Source organism: Lissotriton vulgaris, chromosome 4_1 (assembly GCF_964263255.1).
Source record: "Lissotriton vulgaris chromosome 4_1, aLisVul1.2, whole genome shotgun sequence".
Classification (NCBI taxonomy): Eukaryota; Metazoa; Chordata; class Amphibia; order Caudata; family Salamandridae; genus Lissotriton; species Lissotriton vulgaris.
Window position 1 is genome coordinate 1386397316 of NC_141691.1, and position 21907 is coordinate 1386419222.

Genomic DNA, 21907 nt, shown 5'->3' on the forward strand with positions numbered 1-21907 from the left:
AACCTCCTTTCTACCTTTGGACAGGCCCGTAATGTGGTGCTCTGGACCCTGTGTCTCCTTGTGGGGGAGGGAGGACATGCATATGGTCCTAATTCAGAGTTTGCTCACACATCTCCCTCATTACAGGTTCCCTCTGAGTAACTGACCTCTGCTTCAGCATGTTCAGCACCCTTTCTGTCAGAAAGGGTCTTGAGAGAGGTACAGGTTGTTTATGGGAGCTGTTGTTGGACATGTTATTTGTCTCTTGTTTTCTGCTGATTTGGAACTCATGTGCTCGCTGTAAACAGACCTTCATCTTGTTGTTAAACTGTTTGGCTAGCTCATCCAAGACTGCATGGAAGCACGTTGAAGACAATTTTGTTGTTGTTTTACTTTTCAGGTTTTTGTCTCGCTGGAAAAGACCTTCGGTTGGTGTCGGTGTGCCTGGAGCAGATCGAGGTGCCAGCAGGGTTTCTTCTGGTCGGAGCTAAAACACCAAATCTTCCTGAGCACATACTGGTGTGTGCTGTTGACAAACGGTTTCTACCAGATGACAATGGAAAAAATGCACTTCTAGGTACAGTAATATAAACATCTGCATCGTTCATGCCCAATGGTGGGTTTTTCTTATTTGCAGAGGACATGTCAATGGGCTGCCCTCAGGATCTTGTTGCTTTGAAATAATAGTTTTCTTTTATTCCTTTAACTTTTTGCTTGTAAAGTTCATATGTTGTAGGTGTGCGTTGGGTAGACCATGACACACTCTTTAAATCCAGCGGACTGTTTTAAGTAAATGTTTGATTGACCTCCGAATCATCCTACTGTGTTTTCTGCTCCCATCTTTGATATTAAAATGGATTGGAGGTCAGTTGCCAGAAGTGATCGCTTGCACAGTATCTTTTCCAGGTAACTGGAGATTGCAGCATCCTGGACCTCATTGAAGTATTAATCATGAACTGTTTTGGGCAGCCATTTGACCACTTTGAGGAACTTATGGACTCTAGTTTTAATTGCACTGGCAAATCTTTTCCGAGTGTATAATTATTTCAGTGGATTCCATTCTGAAAGATCTGTGATACTTGCACTGTTGACCAAGCATTTCATATGACAAGTCTTCTCCACCCGATTGTAATTGATTCTGAATGGTATTTCTTTTTTTCTCAAACTTGGTTTGATGTTTATACTTTTGAAATGAGAATAAGGAGATCTTTTTAAAAAGTCCTGCTCCACCCGACTGCTTCGGACTCTGGCAAAGATGCTCCTCTTCCCTTTAAGCTAGTGGTTCTCTTGCAAGAGCAGGAACCTGCAGAAAAGTGTACATTATCCTAGGTGTCTCAGTGATTTATAATGTGCTGAATGCCATAGATAGACAAGCTGCAGAACTTACAGCATTGTGAAGCTGCGATAATAAGCCTATGCGAAGCTTGACAATAATTGCAAAGGAACTGTGTAAAAGAAACATTTCGTTTTAGACCTTTTGGGAAAATGGAGAATGTGCTGTTCTTTTCAGTGTCTTTTTTTTCCACGACGAAGAGCCAAAAATGTTAAGTTATCTGCGATCCAAGAGCTATGGAGATTAAGCGTGAAGTTTTCCTCAAAGTGAAGCGATACAACTGGTTTATAAGTCTCTTTTTTCACTGACTGGATGCTCCTCTTGATCGTGTTTGAGGAACACTGTACTTTTCAATCCTGCCTGGTCCAGTAATCCATCAAAGTTTCATAGACTCTGGGTGGTATGGTTTATTTGTTGGCTTAAAAAGTTCTTGAATTTAAAGTTAACGGTTAAGACCTGCAACACTGGAAATGACCACAGCAAAGCTTGCTTGGTGATTGAGATCGAAATGGTTTGTTGCGTCACATAAATAACCAGATGGATGAGGAACGCCAGTAACGTATCCGTGCCCTGGCAAAGTGCATAAGGCTATATCCATATTTTAAGCTTCGGTGACATTTGCAGTGTTTTTCACGCCATACGTGGCATGTCCTCAGCAATGAGTAAAAAAAATGAAAAGCTGAAAAATACCCCTTTAGTAAACCAGCTTGGCGAAGTCATGCTTTAAACCACTAGTAGCGAAAACATTCTGATCGATTTTCTCCTTCAGTTTTGCATGTGTCTTATGGTCTTCGAAGATAAACCAAGGGAAGGTGTTGTCACCACAGGAATCCCCTGTTTCTTTCCTCGTCTCTGTTGCGGTACACCGTTCCACTCACTCTAGAACTGCCTTAGGAAGCGAGGCTGCGTAATCATGATAGTTATAAGTTTAGGGGCCTCGGAACCTTCTAGTAATGGGTAATGCTACATCTTACCCAGCTAAGATTCTACCTTCATGTCTCTCCAGAGGTCTTTCTGGAGGTTTCACTCTGATATCTCTGTTTATCACCGATCCTGGTTCTCTAGTGTAAACCAGGCAGCTCTTTTTTTCAATAAATATGATTTACCCTAATTTTGTATGCTTTCCAGCAGTGTGCATCACCAATCCCTATTTTCACTCCATTATGCATCTCTTTACATCCCTTTTCTGCTATGTCTTCCTTTTTCCTCGTCTGTCCCTTTCTCTCTCTCTTTTTTTATTTTCTCTCCATCTCCTTCACTCTATTCCTTTTGCACTATACGTTAATTGAACTGATTACTTTGAATAACGTTTTCTGCGTTGATTGTTGGAAGTGGATTTAAATTGTCTTCTTGCCGTTTTGTAGGTTTCTCCGGAAACTGCGTAGGTTGTGGTGAGAGGGGATTTCGATATTTCACGGAGTTCTCGAACCATATCAACTTGAAGCTCACAACTCAGCCGAAGAAGCAGAAGCACTTAAAGTACTACATAGTGAGGAACTCCCAAGGAGCTCTGTCAAAGGGCCCCCTCATCTGCTGGAAAGGCAACAGAGAAGGTACAGTGTGCCGATAGGCTAGGTTTTCCTGGATGCACGTCACTGATGTTTTGCATTTTCCTAATTCCACCTCTCTCACAAGAATCCACATGCATGTGGTCTTTGTTAGTCGTGGCCACCAAAGTTATCGAAGACCCGGCATTTTGATTAGGCATCGGATCATAAATCTAATGAAATCATAGCATAGTGGACCTCTATAATAGCACAGTCTCCTTTCTGCCATCCTATGGGATAGCATTTTGTCTACACCATCACCTCAGTACGGCCACCGCAGTTTGTTTGAGATGCCTGCACACTTGACCAGAACATATGCCAGTTGAGTTTGATGAAATGCCTGTGGAGGACCCTTCTTTCATAGTTGCAGCATAATTCCATGCGGGAACACGTACTCACAATTTTTGTCTGCAAGTGTACATTTTGCAGAGCTTTTCTGTGTCGATAAAAGAACACTAATTGATTCTGCAAAGAATATTCTTCTAGAAACTTATTATTTGATTGTGAGGAAGGCTAATTTCCCCATAGTGCCATGAAGCCTTTACAAGAGTACGAGCACAGCAACCACAATGACTTTACATAACTTATGTGCAACATAACTTGCTGCCAAAGTCACAACTTTCAAATGGATATCTCCAAAGGAAACATTTTCAGTGTTTCCGTAGTCCTTTGCAAAGGTTGGCACACCCTACCTAGGATCTAATCTGTGGCCTGCTTTGGTCTCCAAACTTGTTCCTTATGTTTTACATTTTCTTTTTTACGAACAACTTCTTATTTACTTGCTGTATAACCCAGAGAGGCTTCCACAAGTTTTCTTATGCTTAAAACAAAGTACGAACTCCGAGCAATTACAGGATAAACGAAATGTATAAAGTTAGCAATTTTTTTACATAACGCCTGTTACCACAACTGTGACATTTCGAAGCAACTAATGTAAGTGGGCTTCCCATCGGATGTATGACGGTACAACGCGTACCGTCACAACGCATCCCTTTAGCACGCATCCCTTACAACGCAAGTCGTTACCACGACTTGCGTGGGGGGTGTGGATTTCGAATAGTATAATTTACTATTCTAACACCAGTGCCCGTGGACCCTAGGGAAGGTGTTGGGATAGTAAATTAACTATTTTTAAACCTTTAGCGCCCTCCGGCGCAAGTCGTGGTAACAACTTGCGTTGTAAGGGATGCGTGCTAAAGGTAGTGCGTTGTGAAAACTTCGTGGTAAACGATGTTTACCCTTCCCATCAGTCAATGAAGACCCCTGCAATAGGTTACAGGCTGTTTGTTCTGCTGGGATTGAAATCCTTACTGGAGGTCCCAGAGAATGTCAGCGGCCAGAGTCTGAAGTTGCTAGTGTGTTGTAATGTTGCCCAATGTGGCCATTTAGAAAGTTCAAGTTCAGTCATTTGTATAGCGCACTACTCACCCAGAGGGTCTCAAGGCGCTTGAGGGAGGGTGGGTGCATTACTTATCGAATAGCCAGGTTTTTAGCTGTTTTCTGAAGGAGAGGTGGTTCTGTGTGAGGCGGAGGTGAGTGGGGAGAGAATTCCAGGTTTTGGCCGCTAAGTAGGAGAAAGATCTTCCTCCCATGGTGGATCTATTGATGCGCGGAATTGCGGCGAGGGCTTGATTGGATGAACGTAGTTGGCGGGTGGGTGTGTAGAAGGACAGTCGTTTGTTGAGGCATTCGGGTCCTAGGTCGTAGAGGGCCTTGTGTGCGTGGGTGAGGAGGCGGAACGTTATTCTCTTGTTGACGGGAAGCCAGTGGAGATCTTTCAGGTGACCGGAAATGTGAGCTTGACGGGGGATGTCCAGTATGAGTCTGGCTGAGGCGTTTTGGAGGCGTTGAAGTTTTTTCTGTAGTTTGGCTGTGGTTCCGGCGTAGAGGGTGTTTCCATAATCTAGTCGGCTAGTGACTAGTGCGTGGGTGACTGTCTTTCTTGTTTCGGTGGGGATCCAGCGGAAGATTTTTTTGAGCATGCGTAGGATGTTGAAGCATGATGAAGAGACGGCGTTGACTTGTCTGGTCATCGAGAGGGAGGAGTCTAGGATGAAGCCCAGGTTACGTGCGTGATCTGTAGGTATGGGTGCTGTGCCCAGAGCAGGTGGCCACCATGAGTCGTCCCATGCAGAGGGGGATGATCCTAAGATGAGGACTTCCGTTTTGTCCGAGTTTAGTTTTAAGCGGCTGGTCTTCATCCATTCGGCTACTTCTTTCATTCCCTCGTGTAGATTGGTTTTGGCAGTGTTAGGGTCTTTGGTGAGGGAGAGGATTAGCTGGGTGTCGTCAGCGTAGGAGATGTTGATGTTGAGGTTGTGTTGTCGCGCGATGGATGCGAGGGGACTCATGTACACGTTGAAGAGGGTGGGACTGAGTGATGATCCTTGTGGTACGTAGCAGATGACTTCGGTGGCCTCGGATTTGAATGGAGGGAGGCGGACTCTCTGGGTTCTTCCGGGGAGGAACGAGATGATCCAGTCCAACGCTTTTCCTTGTATTCCGACGTTGCTGAGGCGTTGTATGAGGGTGTTATGACAGACTGTGTCGAAGGCTGCGGAGAGGTCAAGTAGGATGAGGGCAACTGTTTCTCCGTTGTCCAGTAGCGTTCGGATGTCGTCTGTAGCAGCGATGAGGGTGGTTTCGATGCCGAGTTTGGCACGGAAGCCGGACTGTGAGGGGTCAAGTGAATTGTTGGATTCAAGAAAGGCGGCGAGCTGACTATTGATGGCTTTCTCGTTGACTTTGGCCGGGAAGGGGAGGAGTGAGATGGGGCGGTAGTTCTTAAGTCCAGAGGGGTCCGCTGTGGATTTCTTTAGAAGGGCGCTGAGTTCGGCATGTTTCCAGCTTTCTGGGAAGGTAGCGGAGTTGAAGGAGCAGTTGATGACCTCGCGGAGATGGGGTGCGATGATGGAGTCAGCTTTGATAAAGATGTGGTGGGGGCATGGGTCAGTTGGTGAACCTGAGTGGATGGAGTTCATCAGACGGATGGTGTCTTCAGTCGTGATTGGGTTCCACGCGCAAAGGTTGTGAGAGTGTTGTTTTGGTTCGGAGGTGGGTGGAGTGGGTTGTTCTTCGGGCAGGTTTTCAAAGCTGTTATGAATGTCGGCGATTTTGTTGTGGAAGAAAGAGGAAAGAGAGTCGCAGAGGTCTTGGGAGGGAGTGATGTTGGTGCCGGCGGTGGGGTTGGTAAATTCTTTGACGATGTTGAATAATTCCTTGCTGTTGTGGGTGTTGTTGTCGAGTCGATCCTTGAATGCTGATTTCTTGGTGGATTGGATCAATTGGTGGTGTTTGCGGGTGGCGTCCTTGAAGGTGAAAGTGCATTGAACGTTGGGATCGGTTACAGGCAGACCATTGGAAATCCCGAGCTCGGGTGAGGTAGTCTTAATTAACAGAAGAACTGTATCGCTCTTATCACTTCACATCAAGCAATGGAGAAAAGTCATATTGATTTTGTAGGGCTTTGTCAGGGTCGGTTGAAACCCCAATCCCTCCACCCACACACTGGTGGGTCTCACAGACAACAGTCTGTATTTGCAGGAAGTGTTAAGATGAAGGCCAGCACAATATTGCTGTTTTTGTCGAAGTCACTCACATAGGTTATACATCTATGAGAGACCCCTTCGCTTATGAGCCAGTCGCGTTGGTGAGGTGTGGGAGGAGGGGGCTGTTATAACTCAAATACTATAGGCACCCCAAAGAGTCTAATTGTCTCAAATATGCAATTCGGTCAAATGTGGTGAAGGCTCTGTGTGTAACTGCATTTAAGATTGTCACATACAGAACTTAGGGTAAATTGTAGCCCATTTTTGTTCATCGTTAGCTGCCTAGGAACAGCTATTTTGTGATTGTATCTAAGACCCTGATTTATAACCATTTTTAGTGAATATGTGTAATCTACTTTTGACTTGCATCTCAATTCACCTAGTCATGGAAAAAAATCCTTTGTGTGATATACTCAATTTGTCCTTATTCATCCTTCACTGTCCTGAGTAGGAGTTTTACGTGCTCAATCTTTCATGGAGACGTTAGACAGCTGGGTGTCCTCTTTTAGTTACTCTATTTGGATGGATTTCTTTTGTACATAATAAATGTTGAGAGAACCATGAAAAAAAACCAGTGTGGAAGTTTCTCGCGTACGGACTACACAAAATGTAAATGTGGAAAAATGTAATCATGTAATTGTGGTAATTTTTTTTGTTCAAAAGTCTGTCTGTTGACTTTGCAGAATGTAGAAGTCGGCTTTCGCCTGCTGGTAGCCATTCCACAAAACCCAACTGTTCAGGGTCTCCTTCTTCAACGCCAGAAAGTGAAACGACTAATGGGTACAAGTCAGGCTTTATGCAGACAGGTAAAATAACTGAAAATTCAAAGTGTCTTGACTGAAATTTATTGCACTGCTTGGTGAAGATTGCCAACGTTTTCCTCCTTGCTGGGGCGTGAGACGTGAATATAAATCACCCTGGCAATGGAAAAGATGGAAAGAAATTGCCCATTATTCACTAGCTGCTCACAGTTTGGAGCTGATTTTTGTGAAGAGTGAATATTGAAAAATGTGGTTAATACTCCCTTCTGGTGGAGATGTAAGTTCTTTGAATGCCTTGCAAGAGCAAATCTGCACAACTATAGGCAAGACTTGTCGCACACACACTTGCTCATCTCCAGGATTCCCTCGTGGGTGATAGTGCGCTTCATAAACATACATAATATAACACTACGATTTTACCTTTTTCTGGATTGGCACGTGTTTTTCCCCCAATAAACTGGACAACCTGCACGTTCACTAGAAGTGGTCCATATATATACTTTTACATCCGTCCTTGAATCTAGTCCAAAGTGAGCTCCCAGCCTGAGTGAGAGTGTTGAGTGCCTCGTCATCTCAAACTATGTCAGACACTAATGGCAGCAGAATTATAACTTTGAGTGCACTCCTTATAACCCACTCTCATAGAGGAGACTGTTCAACTGGCATGTTCTTGTAAGGGACCCTTGCTTTTCCACATGAGGATGGTAGGTGTGTTTATGGTGATGGGGAGTGTGTGTTGTGTGCGTTTATCTATCTCTTACTGCATAAAAATAGGTAGGTGTATTTTTGGAGGCATGATGTGCATAGGGTGCACAGTGCGACAGCTGTCCTGTGCTTAAGTCTTCTGCTTCTAAAGGAGTCTTACCTGTTGGGTGGGATGAATGGAGCGATTGCTATTTGGTTTCCCTTTTTTTGTAGGTTTTCATTGCTACTTTGAAATCTAATGTTTCCCACTTCTTTCGTGTGTAGTTGTCTGCCTCCTAGCCACACTGGCCTTCTATTGGTCATGGTCTGGAGAAAAAACACATTTGCTCATTGTGCATTGTATTTTGTTTTTTTGCAGGGAATGGCATTTGATCAGATGTGTGTCCTTTAAGGGTAATCCCTGTAGTTGTGGGTGAGATAGTTAATGCTTTTAATTCATTTATCGGTTATAACATTTCTTAGGTTTATTTTGTAATATTATGCTATATGTATCAGTTGTATATGTTATGAAATAAAACCTTTTTAAACCGATATTTCTGGAAAATGGGACTTACCCAACAGTCCATGAATTTAGGCAAAGTTTGCTTTTAATTTAATAGTGTATTTCCCTTACCAGAGTGCACCTCGTACAGTCCAGCCAAAGGAGTTGCTGCTGTTAACCTGAGTGGGACCCAGGACCTGTCTATGCCACGAAACAAAGGCATCGTAAAGCCACTGGCATTGCCAGGGCAGCTCATAGGGAAAGCATTCAGCTCAGGTAGGATTTACTTTGTTTTGTACAATATTGATAATGTGTGGGATGTTAATGTTTCACCTATTTTATTATTATTATTATTATTATTATTATTTGTTTTCCATTGATTTAACCCGTTAACCGCGGCGGTAATTCCGCCGCGGTGTGGGCGTTTCCGTGCGCGGGCGGGGCTGCGTCAGCCATTGGCTGACGGCAGCACTGGGGAGGTAGTGCTGCCGTCGGCCAATGGCCGACGGCAGCAAGGAAAAGGTTAACTACCCCAGCCCCTAATTCCTGCGACTCCTGATTTAAGTTTTTGCGATCTATTGAGGGTTTGTTTATAAGAGTTCAGTTCTACAAATTTGCGTTGTCTACACTTTTATGAACCCAGACAATTTCGGTTTTATTGCTACAAATATTTTATTGTTCTGATCAAAATTCAAGCACACCAACTTGGTAATCTACATTAGTAAAGGCCCTCAACCCTCCACTCTTCCTCCAACCCCCCCTTACAGATAGACGAAGCGGCTTCTAATAAAGTAGAGTCCGAGTTGGTGGTGAAAAAGTATCCGCCTGAAAGCGTTAATCTTCCTGCATAGCTTGAGTTTGAGCCCAGAAAGGACACAGCTGATTCTTAGGAACTGACTTATGTAACTTTTCTCCCACCTGGGGTCTGAGTTTTTTCAATACCAGCCCTTCCAAGCTCTTCTTCCCACTCCTAAGATTCAGCTGCGTCCTTCCCCGGCTCAAACTCAAGCTGTGCAGAAAAATTAACGCTTTCAGGTGGATACTTTTTCACCACCAACTCGTACTCTACTTTATTAGAAACCGCTTTGTCTATCTGCAGTAATCTAAGGCACCCTGACCAAGTTCCTACTGTTTTGGAACGAAACACATTGGCTGAGCTGTATGTGCTATTGAGAAAAAATAAGTATAAATAAAGGTTTTGAAACTACAAGATTGACTGGACTTCATTACCTGGCACACCCTCATTCTCTTTATCGATTAAGGATCTGGAACCCAGAGGCACCATACAACGGCAGTTGCTGGAGTGCTAGTGTGCAGGACTTTGATACTAATGAAACTAGCGTGCGGTGCAGAGCTGTAAGTCCGCTGTTGGGTTCTCTTTCATTAACATTTACAATTAAAAAAACAAGTTTAGAAAAGCTCCAAGCTTCCTATTAAAATTAAAACTTTATTTTCGTTTTGTAAATTAAATACAAATTTTCCATATTTGTTATTTGATGTATACTTGTTTCTGTATTTTTCTGTATTGTTTGGAGGTTGAAATTGTAGAAGTGTCTCAGGCCATGGTACCTGGCTTCCAGTAATGACTGAGTAGGGGTTCCCAGATTCTGTAATAATTCGTTGTGTGGTCCATAAATTGCAGTTATGGTGAAGTGGGAGTTCACAGAAGTAAAAAGGTTAATAACCCCGGTCAGGGATTTTATTTGGCATCTTCACCATCTGAATGGTATTCTTGCCTTCAGTGAGCTGACCCTTTACTGCGATTAAGAATTTCAGATTTCAATCAAGCATCCTTAAACCGAGCTCTAATTTCAGAGTCACCAAACTGCTTAGTTTATCTGAAAGAAACAGGTTAGTGTTAGATTCCTTACCTTAGAATATCCCCAGGCGTCAGACTGGATCCGGAAAGTTTTGTGTAGCAGTACCCCTGCGCGTCGGTAGGCGTCGTCTGCGGCTCCGCATCCTTCGTCTGCGTCGTGGTCGCCGGGATGACGTCGTCGGAGTACTTAAGACGCCGCCCTCGCGTGCTGACGTCAGTTCTTCTTTTTTCTGCGCCTGCAAGCGCAGATCCGGGAAGAGCAATACTCCTTAGTCACTTCTTGACTAACTTTTTTCAATCTATTTTTGATCTTCTCGAGTCGTTATTCGACTCCGGTAGGGATGCACGGGTTCAAGCGCTGTGACGACTGTAACCGACTGATGCCGATTACCGACCCCCACTGTCGTTGCCTTTATTGCCTCGGGCCGACCATGATGACAAGGCGTACCCAGACTGTCGGGCCTTGACCTCGAAAGCTAGGCGGGAGAGGTCCCGTAAGCAACTCGAGATCTGGCAGTCTGCCCCGTGCCGCTCGAGGTCCCGGTCCAGGAGGAGGTCGAAGGACCGGTCGCGGGGCCACAGTAGCTCGGCGAGTCGACACCACTTGTCGGGTTCGAAGTCCTCAGGTAATCGAGGCACAAGAAGTCGAAGAAGCAACATCGCTCTTCTGAATCCCTCGACTCCCCCGACGCTCTGGTGCGACACCCCCGCGTGGAGCCGCAAGCGCCGCATCCAGCTCCACACCCGCCGGTCCCTGGGCTGAACGCAACGCCGGAGGAGATCAGCGCCTTCCTCATGGCCATGAGGTTGCGCTTCCCTCCGTCGAGGTGCCTTCGGGCCCCGCGGACCCCTCTGGGAGCTTCGGCCCCGGCACTGGCAAAGTCGAGTGCTTCGGGTTCGGTCCCGACACCGCAGGGCTCCTCAGAATCCCGGCTTGGATCCGTGTCGACGCCAGTCGACCTTACGACCCCTCCGCCGGCATTGTCACCAAGGGTGTCGCCCTCGGGCGGCGGCGGCCCCGATCCCTGCCCCGGTCTGGATCCAGCGTTGGACCGGCACCGTCTTCTACTCCAATAGGGGAGCCCTTCACCGACGATCCCGCTCCATCCTTTCTTCCTGACTTTCAGGAGATGGAGGACGAGGGGGATTGGGAGGGGTCTGAGGACCCTCTGGCACTGCAGTGCCAGTTGAGTCAGGACTGGACGGACAAACTTGGGAGGCCAGTGGTCTGGACACCTCGCCCGACACTGGTTTTGTCTCCCCTCCTTCCGTGGCTACGGAGGAGGGGACTGCATAAAGCGTGGTGTTGACTCGGGCAGCCAAGGCCTTGGAGCTTGAGCTCCCAGTCGCGGCCGTGAGGACTAACCTTCTCACTGAGGTTTTCAAACCGCAGGTAAGCTCCTCGGAGCCTCTCCTGCCGTTCAACGAGGCCCTCACTGACGTTCTGTTGGGCACCTGGTCCAAGCCCTCCACAGGCCTCCCTGTGGATCGGAACGTGGCCCGACGCCGGCTCCGGGCGACCCCAGTTTCCTGTCCGTTCACCCCACCCCTAAGAGCCTGGTGATCCAGGCCTCGACATCCCAGACCGCATTCCTGACCACCCCTCCGGATCGGGAATCCAAAAGGTACGACCAGTTTGGTAAGAAGCTGTTCTCCTCACTGAGTTTGGGGTTTCGGTCTGTCAACACCGCCTGCCTTTTGGGCTGTTACTCCCACTCTTATTGGGATACGGTTGTGGAAGTGCTGCCGCAATGCCCGGTGGAGGTCCAGGCAAAGCTGACCCAGGCTCTTGCGGAGGGGCAGGGACGCAGCATGATATTCCATTCGGTGTGGGCTGGATACCACGGACTCGCTAGGCAGGGCGATTGCAACGACGGTGGCGGTTCGCCTCCACGCCTGGCTGAGGTCCGCCAGCTTTTTGGGCGATGTCCAAGCATCCCTTATGGACATGACCTTTGATGGCCGTCGCCTTTTTGGTGACAAGGCGGACAGCGCGCTGGAACGTTTTAAGGACTCCAGGGCTACGGCCAAGTCCTTGGGCCTCGGCCAACGCCAGCAGACTTCCACATTTCGTCCCTTTCGTGGCCAAGGAAGGGGCGCCCCCTCACGTTCAGGTAGCCACAGGCCGCAGAACCCACCTCAACGCGGTCGCGGTAACCACCGTGGCGGTGCCAGGGGACACAGGCAAGGCCAGTCCACACCCGCCCCCGCATCATCTGCCTCAAAATCCTCCTAGTCTGAGTTTTCAGGCCCATTCAACGTCAGTATGGGTCATGGTTCGCCATCACCTCCACCACTGGCGCTCCATCACATCGGACAGGTAGGTGCTGCAAATCGTACGAAGGGGCTACTCCCTCCCCTTCGAGGCGACCCCTCCATCCATGCCACCGCAGTACCATCGCATGTCGGGGGATCACTTGCAACTTCTGCAGGAGGAAGTAACGGCCCTCTTGGCCAAGGGGGCTGTCGAGCGCGTTCCTGGGCCAGAAGTAGGACGTCGTTGCTATTCCCACTACTTTCTGGTACCCAAGAAGGGCAAAGGGGACCTACGCCCTATCTTGGATCTAAGGAGCGTCAACGACTTCCTCCGGAAAAATAAGTTCAAGATGCTCACTTTGGCTCAAGTCCTAGCTGCCCTGGACCAGAAGACTGGATGGTAGCGTTGGACTTGCAGGACGCGTATTTCCACATCCCCGTCCTGTAGGCCCACCGGCATTACCTGCGGTTCACGGTAGGCCACGAGCACTTTCAGTTTACCGTGCTCTCCTTCGGCCTTACCAGCGCCCCACGGGCTAGTTGTTGAAGGCGGGCTCGCCCCAAGCAGTCGTCTCCCACCTCCAGACTACGGCCGACCTCCTGCACTCGCTGGGGTTCTCCATCAATGTGCCAAAGTTACACCTGTGCCCCTTGCAGAAGCTCCTTTTCATCGGAGCAGTTCTGGACTCAGCACAGTTTAGGGTTTTTCCCCCCGGACAGCGGGTTCGGGATATTCAGGCTGCCTTTATCCCGAGTCTCGGTCAGGTTGACGCTGCGGCTCCTGGGGATGATGGCCTCCTGCATCCTTCTGGTGCATCACGCTCAGTGGCGGATGCGGGCTCTGCACTGGGACCTGAAGTTTCAGTGGGCACAGCATCAGGGCAACCTGTCCGATTGCGTCCGGATCTCGGAGGGCACTGCAAAACAGTTGCCGTGGTGGCTCACGAACCGCGATTGAGTCAGTGGCAGATCTCTCTCCCTTCCCCAACCGGAGCACGTAGTAGTTACAGATGCGTCCCTCCTCGGATGGGGAGGCCACATGGGAGAGAGGGAGATCAGAGGCCTCTGGTCTCCTGCGGAGTCCCGGCTCCACATTAACCTTCTAGAACTGTGGGCGATCCGACTTGCACTGAAAGCATTCCCTCCCTCTTTCCGGGGAAGTGTGGTGCAGGTGTTCACAGACAACACCACCGCCATGTGGTACTGCAACAAGTGGGGTGGGGTCGTGGACCCTTTGTCAAGAGGCTCTGCGCCTCTGGACATGGCTGGAACACCAGGGCGTCACCCTGGTGGTTCAACACCTGGCATGTTCCCTAAACGCCAGGGCGGACGAACTCCTCCGCCGGTGCATGATGGATCACGAATGGCGTCTGAACTCGGTCGTGGCGCAATGTCTCTTTCAGCAGTGGGAAGAGCCTTGGTTAGATCTATTCGCCACCGAAGACGCCACCGACACGTGCAATGTCATCAGTTTTGCGCTTTGGAATTTCCAAGGCGGCACTCGCTCGGTGGCGCTTTTCGTCGCGAGTGGAGCTGCGTTCTGTTGTACGCCTTTCCGCCTATACCACTTCTGCCCATAGTGCTGAAGAAGATCAGGCGAGACCGGGCCCAAGTCATCCTTGTGGCTCCGGACTGGGCACGAAGATACTGGTATCCCGAGCTACTCAGCATGTCAGTCGATCCCCCGATTCGTCTGCCTCTTCAGGAGGACCTTCTGTCACAGCAGCAGGGGACGGTCCTCCACCCGAACCTGTCCAGCCTCCACCTCCATTTATGAAATTGAGCGACGGCAGTTGAGGCCATTTGACTTGCCTCCTGAAGTCTGTGATGTGGTTCTGGCAGTCGGGCTTCTCTCCACAAAATCGGTATACGCCTGCAGGTGGAACAAATTTGTGGCATGTTGCACAGCAAAGGCTGTGGATCCTCTCTCTGGCCCCCCTGCAGGGGTTCTCCTCTTCCTTCTTTCTCTTGCCCAGTAAGGCTCTGCTCTGGGCACTCTGAAGGGCTACCTCTCTGCCATTTCTGCCTTCTCAAGGCTTCCTGATCAGCCCTCTCTTTTCAAGTCCCCTGTTGTCAATAGATTCTTGAAGGGCATCACGCACATGTTTCCTCCTGTTCCTTTTGTGATGCCTCAGTGGGACTTGAACCTTATTTTAACCTATCTGATGTGCGTTCCTTTCGAGCCACTTTACAATTGCCCTCTTCATCTTCTGACTCTCAAGACTGCATTCCTGGTTGACATCACCTCTGCCAGGAGAGTGAGTGAGCTTCAGGCTCTTTCTTCTAAGCCTCCTTTCTTTTCTGTCCATCTGGACAAGGTTGTTTTAAGAACGCGTCCTTCTTTCCTGCCCAAGGTGGTTATGGCCTTTCACATCGGGCAGTCCATCACCTTGCCCACCGTCTTTCCGCATCCCTCGAAAGAGGAAGAGAGGCTCCACCGTCTGGACCCAAAACATGCGATTTCCTCCTTCCTTGATCGCACACGCCAGTTCCGGGTGAATGACCAGCTCTTTGTTGGTTACGTGGGCGCGAAGCAGGGACGGGCGATGCACAAACGGACCATCTCTCGGTGGGTCGTGTTGTGCATCAAGGTCCGTTACTCCTTGGCTAAAAAGGAGCCCCCTGTTGGGCTGAGGGCCCATAACACTCGGGCCACGGTGGCTACTACTGCCCTGGGTCGGGGAGTCCCTTTACAGGACATCTGTCAGGCAGCTACGTGGGCCTCGCTGCACACGTTTGCTAGACACTACTGCCTGGACAGCCAAGTCCGGAGAGATGGCTTTTTCGGCCGTTCCGTTCTCCAGGACTTTTTAGTGTGATCTTGGTCCGCAGATCCACCACCGGGGTTGGTATTGCTGGGGTATCTATTCTAAGGTAAGGAATCGAACACTAACCTGTTTCTTTCAGATGCACAAGTTACTTACCTTCGGTAACAATATATCTGTAAGAAACAGTAGTTAGTATTAGATTCCTTACCGCCGCACCCATCCTCCCCGTTCTGTTGACCCATATCTAGGGTTAAGGTATTTCCCTTTGAGGGCCCTAGTTTTATGGCACCAGTGTCGGTCTCTGGCATGGCTCTGCTTTCCTGGAGCGGAAAGAATGTACAAGAACGGACGTCCGCGCGCAAGGGCGGCGTCTAAGTGTTCCGACGTCATCCCGGCGACCACGACGACGGATGCGGAGCCGCAGACGACGCCTACCGACGTGCAGGGGTACTGCTACACAAAACTTTCCGGATCCAGTCTGACACCTGGGGATATTCTAAGGTAAGGAATCTAACTCTAACTACTGTTTCTTACAGATATATCGGAAGGATGAATAATGTCAGGGAGAAGATTCTTTAATCTAAAGCAATGACGGTGACCAGTTAACATTCATTTGTGCTTATGGTCTGTAGCAGAAAGTAGCTGACACACTCGTCCCTGAACCTGCTTCTTTGGAGGCTTGAATGCTGAGACAGAAACGTGGTGAGGTGGTGACGATGGAAAGGCTCAGGACTAAAGACATCCTTAAATACTTATTGTGGTCTATGCCTCTGCAATACCCATTTCCCTCCAGCCACGTTACTGTGTTTTGTTACCCAGCCTCATACCATATTCCCCTCACTGCTTCCTCTTTACTCTTGCTGCTGTTTTCCATCCGCACCCCTTTCCCATTGTGATGTAATTCATTTTCTGTGGATCCACGACTTTTTTCACTTTGGGAACCTCGTTATGTACCTGTATCCATGTAATCTACAGACTTATGATAGGCACATAGAAGGAAAAAACAACCTTTATATGGTACTGCTGGTCACACTACAACTATTTGAACTTAATCCTTTCTGCATTTATCAAGCTTATATCCAGTTCTTTACAGTTTTTCAATCAGTATAATTATTGCACATTTTCCTCTTGCTGGTAATCCAATAATACTCGAAGCAACTTTGTACAACCTGATGTATAAATGTCTTGATATTTGGATGCTGTGCTGCCTGGTTTAATCAGTGTCTCTATATTTTCATAAAGCAGCTCTGGGTTTAAGGCAAGAGGGATACTGGCATCCTCATATTAGTCATCCACCCTGTTTGTACTGCTCTTTATTGCACTATTAGGCTGTATTTTCTGACTTTTTTTATTTTATCTATCTTTAGTCCCTCTTACGTTACGTGCCCCTGACGTTGCTAATGGCAGTAATAATGGTGGCAGGAGTACAGTGCTGTCCAGACATGTGCCACATTCTACGTCTCCTAGTCCGGGCTGTGTGGCTATAGATCAAGGTGAGTAGCCGTCATGTCCATTTGTTTGCTTTGTGATTTTTAGGCAGTTTTGTTCGTCCCAACTTGAACTTTTCCCCACAGCCTGAAACAATCTGTGAGCTGCAGTGAAATTATTATTATTATTTTTACAGATTTATAAAGTGCATGGCGACCCAATAAGACGTTTCCCTGCGCTAAGTTTCTCATGGTACCACAAGTCAAACTAGCGGTGCACACTGAATCATAACAACCAAGTTTTTAACAGTTTGCAAAAGGCTGAGAGAGAGAGCGACAAGATCTCATAAAGAATGGTAATGAGTTCCACAGTATTGGGCCCAGGTAGGCGAAGTCCCGACCCCCTTGATGGGATCTCCTCACTCTGGGAACTGCAGGATAGCACAAAAGTTCTGAGATAGGGAGTACCAGTGTTTAAGATACATTTACGTGTGTAACAGTGCTTTAAATTGAACTCTCCTCTAAATTGGTAGTCAGTGAAGATAATGAAGAAGTGTGGCCGTAGACATAAAGTTAGGGGGATGCAGTAAAAGTCTTGCGGCTGCATTTTGCACTATATGAAGTGGCTTGAGCGAAACCTTAGGGACACAAGACAAAAGAATATATTGGCATTGTCCAGCTTGGAAATAATCAAGGTCTGAATCACTGTTATTTGAGCTGAGACTGGAAGACATCCAAAGATTTTCCTTAACCATTTTAGGGTTCCCAAACAGGTTGACTCAACCTTGGTAATCTGATGGTTCATTGAGAGCTTGTTGTCAATCCAAAAACAGAGCCACTTGACAATGGGTACAGGAGTTGGAGATGCAACAAAAGCCTCAGGTCACAGATGGGGTCCCCAAAGGTGAGGTTAGTTGCCCATAAAAAGAGTCTCGGTCTTCTCCCCATTCAATTTGAGGTAGTTAGCATTCATCCATGCAGACCCTTTCTTAAGGCATCAGTTCTCCTGAGGTGGCAAGGAAACAACAATCTGGGTGTCATCAGCATATGAGAAAAGTGAAACCACAGCTCTCCAAAATATCCACAAGTGGGCTTACATCGAGATTAGATAGGGTTGGACTGAGAGAGGAGCCCTGAGGCACGCTAAATGATAGTGGATAAGGTTATGAATAATGCTGCTGAGTATGTATCTGAAAGACACAGTCCTGCAAGAGTGAACTTAGCCAAGTCTAGGGCTTACCATGCACACTCATCTGCTAATCTTTGGAGGAGTAGGTTATACAGGGCTCGACAAATGTACTCAACCGCTCGCAAATGTGAGTGAATTTCTTCAAGGGCGAGTCAGTTTTCAGGCCTACTTGACCGGCCTGGCGAGTGATATTTGCCGCTGCAGTGCCAGGTGCCAATTTGTGGGTCAAGTGCAATTGATGTTAGGTCGAGTAGAAAAGTCTACTTACTCCACCTGCAGGTCAAGAAAGATTTTTTAGATTTGTTGAGCTCTGTTATAGTTAAGTGTCAAAAGCGGTACTGAGATCTAGAAGAATCAAAGCAGCAGTGCCGCCTTTATCTAACTGGCACCTTAGATGTTCAGTGACGCCGAGTAGGGCTGACTCCATACTGTAGCCGGCTCTGAAACCCAATTAAGAGGGGTGAGAAGTTTTTCCAGGATTTTATTCAGTGTACCAAGAGCAAAATTGGCCTGTAATTGGACGAGGTAAAAAAGTTAGGATATAGTCCTAAGAGAATCCATACCTAACAGCATTTGACATTATTTCAATGTGAATGCGGACTGGAATTTAACAATGTGGAATGCAGTGAAAGAGGCACTACTGGAGAAACCTTTTGCTCATACTTGTTTCTCTCATATACAGCAACTAAAAAGGCTTGAATTTGAGAAACTGGTTTTCAGATTTGCACAGTAGCATAAGATGTATCGTTCACAAATTGAGCATGGAGTGTTGCACATATCTTTTTTTATTTTTTTATTTTTTATTTTTTTAAAACCATCTATTTATAGATCTTGCTTCGTAATTCCCCAGTTTAACCTCCATGCAAAGAGCCGCGTGATCCGAAAAGGCATTGGGTAGGTAAGCGTAATTATATAACTCTAGATCGTGGGAGGACAAGAAAAAATCCAGCCTTGACGCAGAGGTATATTTTGCTGAATGGCATGTGTACTCACGCTTGTTGGGATTCAAATTGCGCCAATGGTCAATAACATCAAGATCTATCTTGCAGCTTTGAACAGCTAATGAGACTTGGGGTTTATTCTGTCGACGGTCTTTCTTGGAGGAGTCCAATCGAGGGTTTTGTAATAGATTAAAATCACCCCCCCAAATTATTGGTCCAGAAAGGCCGGTTAATGCCTGCTTAACCTGTAAAATAGGTTGTGGGTCGTCCAGAATAGGTGCGTAAATTGTGGCAAAGATAATGTTGACATAATTTAATTTACCGTGTGCGACTGCCCATCTGCCTCTAGGATCTATGTACGATCCTTCAAGGTTAAAACCTACATGTCTTCCTATTAGAATGGAAACTCCTCTCTGGGCCAACCCTGCAGGAGCAGATATGTTATAGCCCGTCCAGTTTTTAAAGAGTTTAACTGATTCTTCCTGATCTTTGTGATGGGTTTCCTGCAAATAGATAACATCAGGTGTTAGATTTTTTAGCCAGCATTCAATAGCGTTCCTTTTACGAACGTTATTCAGCCCATTAACATTTAATGAAATAAATTTCACCATGTCATTGATGTTCAAAATATTGAACGTAGCCCTCAATTAAAGTGCACGAGTGCAGAATGAGCAAATATGCAAACAGCAGCAACAACATGAAAAACTGAGAAATATTACAAATATATAACAATGAAAAAACAAAAGTAGCTGATATTCATAGAGAAACTCAAAAGAAATCTAAAGTTCAATGTGCAAATATGCAAGCGAGCAGCAAAAATGTAAAGTGCTATCTGAGGAGACCCATCATTCATTACACAAGACATGAAGATAAAAAAAGATAGCAGCTCGGTTTTGAAAATTTAGATATTCAAGACATTGGACGTGGCCCCCTAGCTGAAGTGCAAGTGCAAGTATGCAGAATGAGCAAGCATATAAGCAACAGCAGCAGGATAGATAAATGATAACTAATAAAAATATTTAACAATAAAGAGCAATAACAGGAAAAGTTCATAGAGATTTTCATAAAAATCTGAGTTTCCATGTGCAAATATGCAAGCTAGCGGCAAAAGTGTAGAGTGATGTATGGGGAGACATGCCATTCATTGTACTGTACATGAAGATAGATGTACAATAGAGTACCCTTGTCTGTGCAAAATATGCAAATAAGCAGCCAAACAATTCCCACAAAAAAAAGAAAAATTAGCAATAAGTTTAAGACACCTCCCAGTGCAAAATGGGCAACTATATTTATATGGTCTTGTCAATTTATCGTTATCCATAAATGAGCCAAAGTGACATGTGCTAGAGATCGATGAATAACCTTCATACCGTAGTCATAAGAGTGTGAAAAAACATATTGCATTTGAACTCTCTTTTTTTCCCCCATGCGACACCCCCCTTCCCTCCCCCCCTGAGTGGACGGAGACCCCAGAGTCCCACTTCCGTCCTACTCTCTTGTCTCTTCCTTTTGGATGCCATCTCTTTGCATCCTTGTGTGCTTCCTGTTTCCGAGAAGTATCCGCCGTGCATTAGTGATTAGTGATAAATTCAGCAGAGTACATCAACTTGATTTATGATCCCCCAAGGCCGTCCAGTAGTGTCTGGGCTTCGTGTAGGGTCGTGAATATAAAATTTTTTCCTTTAGCCAAAACTTTAAGTTTTGATTGCTGCACTATCATGGCCTGGGCTCCCTTGCTCTTAAAGGGGTCTATGAGCTTCACAAAGTCTCTGCGTCTGTGTGCAGATGCAGCCGACATATCGCCAAAAATCCTGAAATTATTCACCCCCTCTGCATTGAAAGTTCTTTTAGCGAATGCGGTATTTAGGATTTTTTCTTTAACCCTAAAGTCTGCAAAGTTGAGGAGGATTGTGCGGGGGAATTTTGAATTATTGGGTTTATGTGCAGGAACTCTGTGCGCCCTTGTTATAGTCAAGTCACCTTGTAGTTCAGGGATAGCTTTTTTTAATAATGAATCTGACCAGCTAACTACATCCTTGTTTTCAAGGCCCTCTGGTATGCCTACTAATCGTAGATTCGATCTCCTATTGTAATTCTCAAGGTCCTGGAGCTTTTCCTCTAGATGTGTTTTCTCTCTGTTGGCCTCTGTAAGATTTTTCTGAATTGTAGACAGTGAGTCCTCTAGAGATGATATTCGAACTTCGGCTTCGGAGACCCTCAGAGGAATGTTCCCAAGGCACTCTTCCATCTTCGAAAGCCTGCTGTGCAGAAGTGAGATTTCCTGAGCCTGAGATAATTTGAATTCTCTTAGTTCCTGGAGAATCGTAACTAGGATATCTTCCATCTTATTTGCTTTTGTAGCACTCGGGAGAACGCGCAAGACATCATCCTGGGAGGTCAGGGAATTCTCTAAACTTAGGGCTTGGTTCGGAGCTGTCGTAGTTTGCTTATTGCCTGGGGCTAGACTAGAGTTCGCACTTGTGGTTGGCGACGACAGGGGGTGTAAGAGAGGGACCACATCCAAGGCGGAAGCCGTTGGTGAAGGCAGCGCTGCTGCTCCTTCCAGCCTTGCTGCCCCTGCGATGTTTAGCACCGGAGTCTTCTGTGGCGACTTTTGCGTTGCGGGGCTGCCTGCTCTCCCTGCCGTGTTGGAGGACACCCGTTCTGAAGTGACTCTTGTATCCCCTTGTTCTCTCTCCCCTTGTGAAGGAGTGCTTGAAAGTTGACCCTGCTGCAAAAGGGGTTTTGAGAAGAGAGGGTATTGTTTGAGGGTAGCTCGCCTCTCAGGGCGCAAAGAAGGGGACGTATTAGCGGCCTTAACCGGTTGGTCCACATTGACAACGTCTCCCCCCCCCTGGACCGTTTTTGTACCCTTATCTCTGCCATCCTCCTCCCCCTTGTCCCCCTTGTCGCTGGCAGTGTGCAAGCTCAATTCTGCTGACAGTTCCGACAGAGTCAGACTTTCTGCCTCTTCATCCTCTTCGCCCTCCTCTTGTTCATTGTCCCCGTTGATATCATTATCTTCCTCCATCTGTTTCCTTAATACATTATACTTATTTTTTCTACTTTGATCATTGAGTTCCATTACTTTCTGTTGTAGAGCTTCTTTTTGTTGCTTTTTCCTTCTGCTTTTCTCTCCCCCCTTGTAGTTGA

At 46.8% G+C, this 21907-nt stretch overlaps 1 protein-coding gene across 6 annotated transcripts in view; it reads left to right on the forward strand.

Moving 5' to 3' along the window:
- GREB1L (GREB1 like retinoic acid receptor coactivator) overlaps positions 1–21907 on the forward strand; it is a 558043-nt gene that overhangs the window by 325742 nt on the left and 210394 nt on the right. For all 6 annotated transcript variants that reach the window (XM_086965622.1, XM_086965621.1, XM_086965624.1 and 3 more), the window contains 5 exons: positions 380–556; positions 2677–2865; positions 7091–7213; positions 8490–8630; positions 16565–16690. In XM_086965622.1, the coding sequence (XP_086821748.1) occupies positions 380–556; positions 2677–2865; positions 7091–7213; positions 8490–8630; positions 16565–16690 (756 nt within the window). The remainder of the gene's footprint in view (positions 1–379; positions 557–2676; positions 2866–7090; positions 7214–8489; positions 8631–16564; positions 16691–21907) is intronic.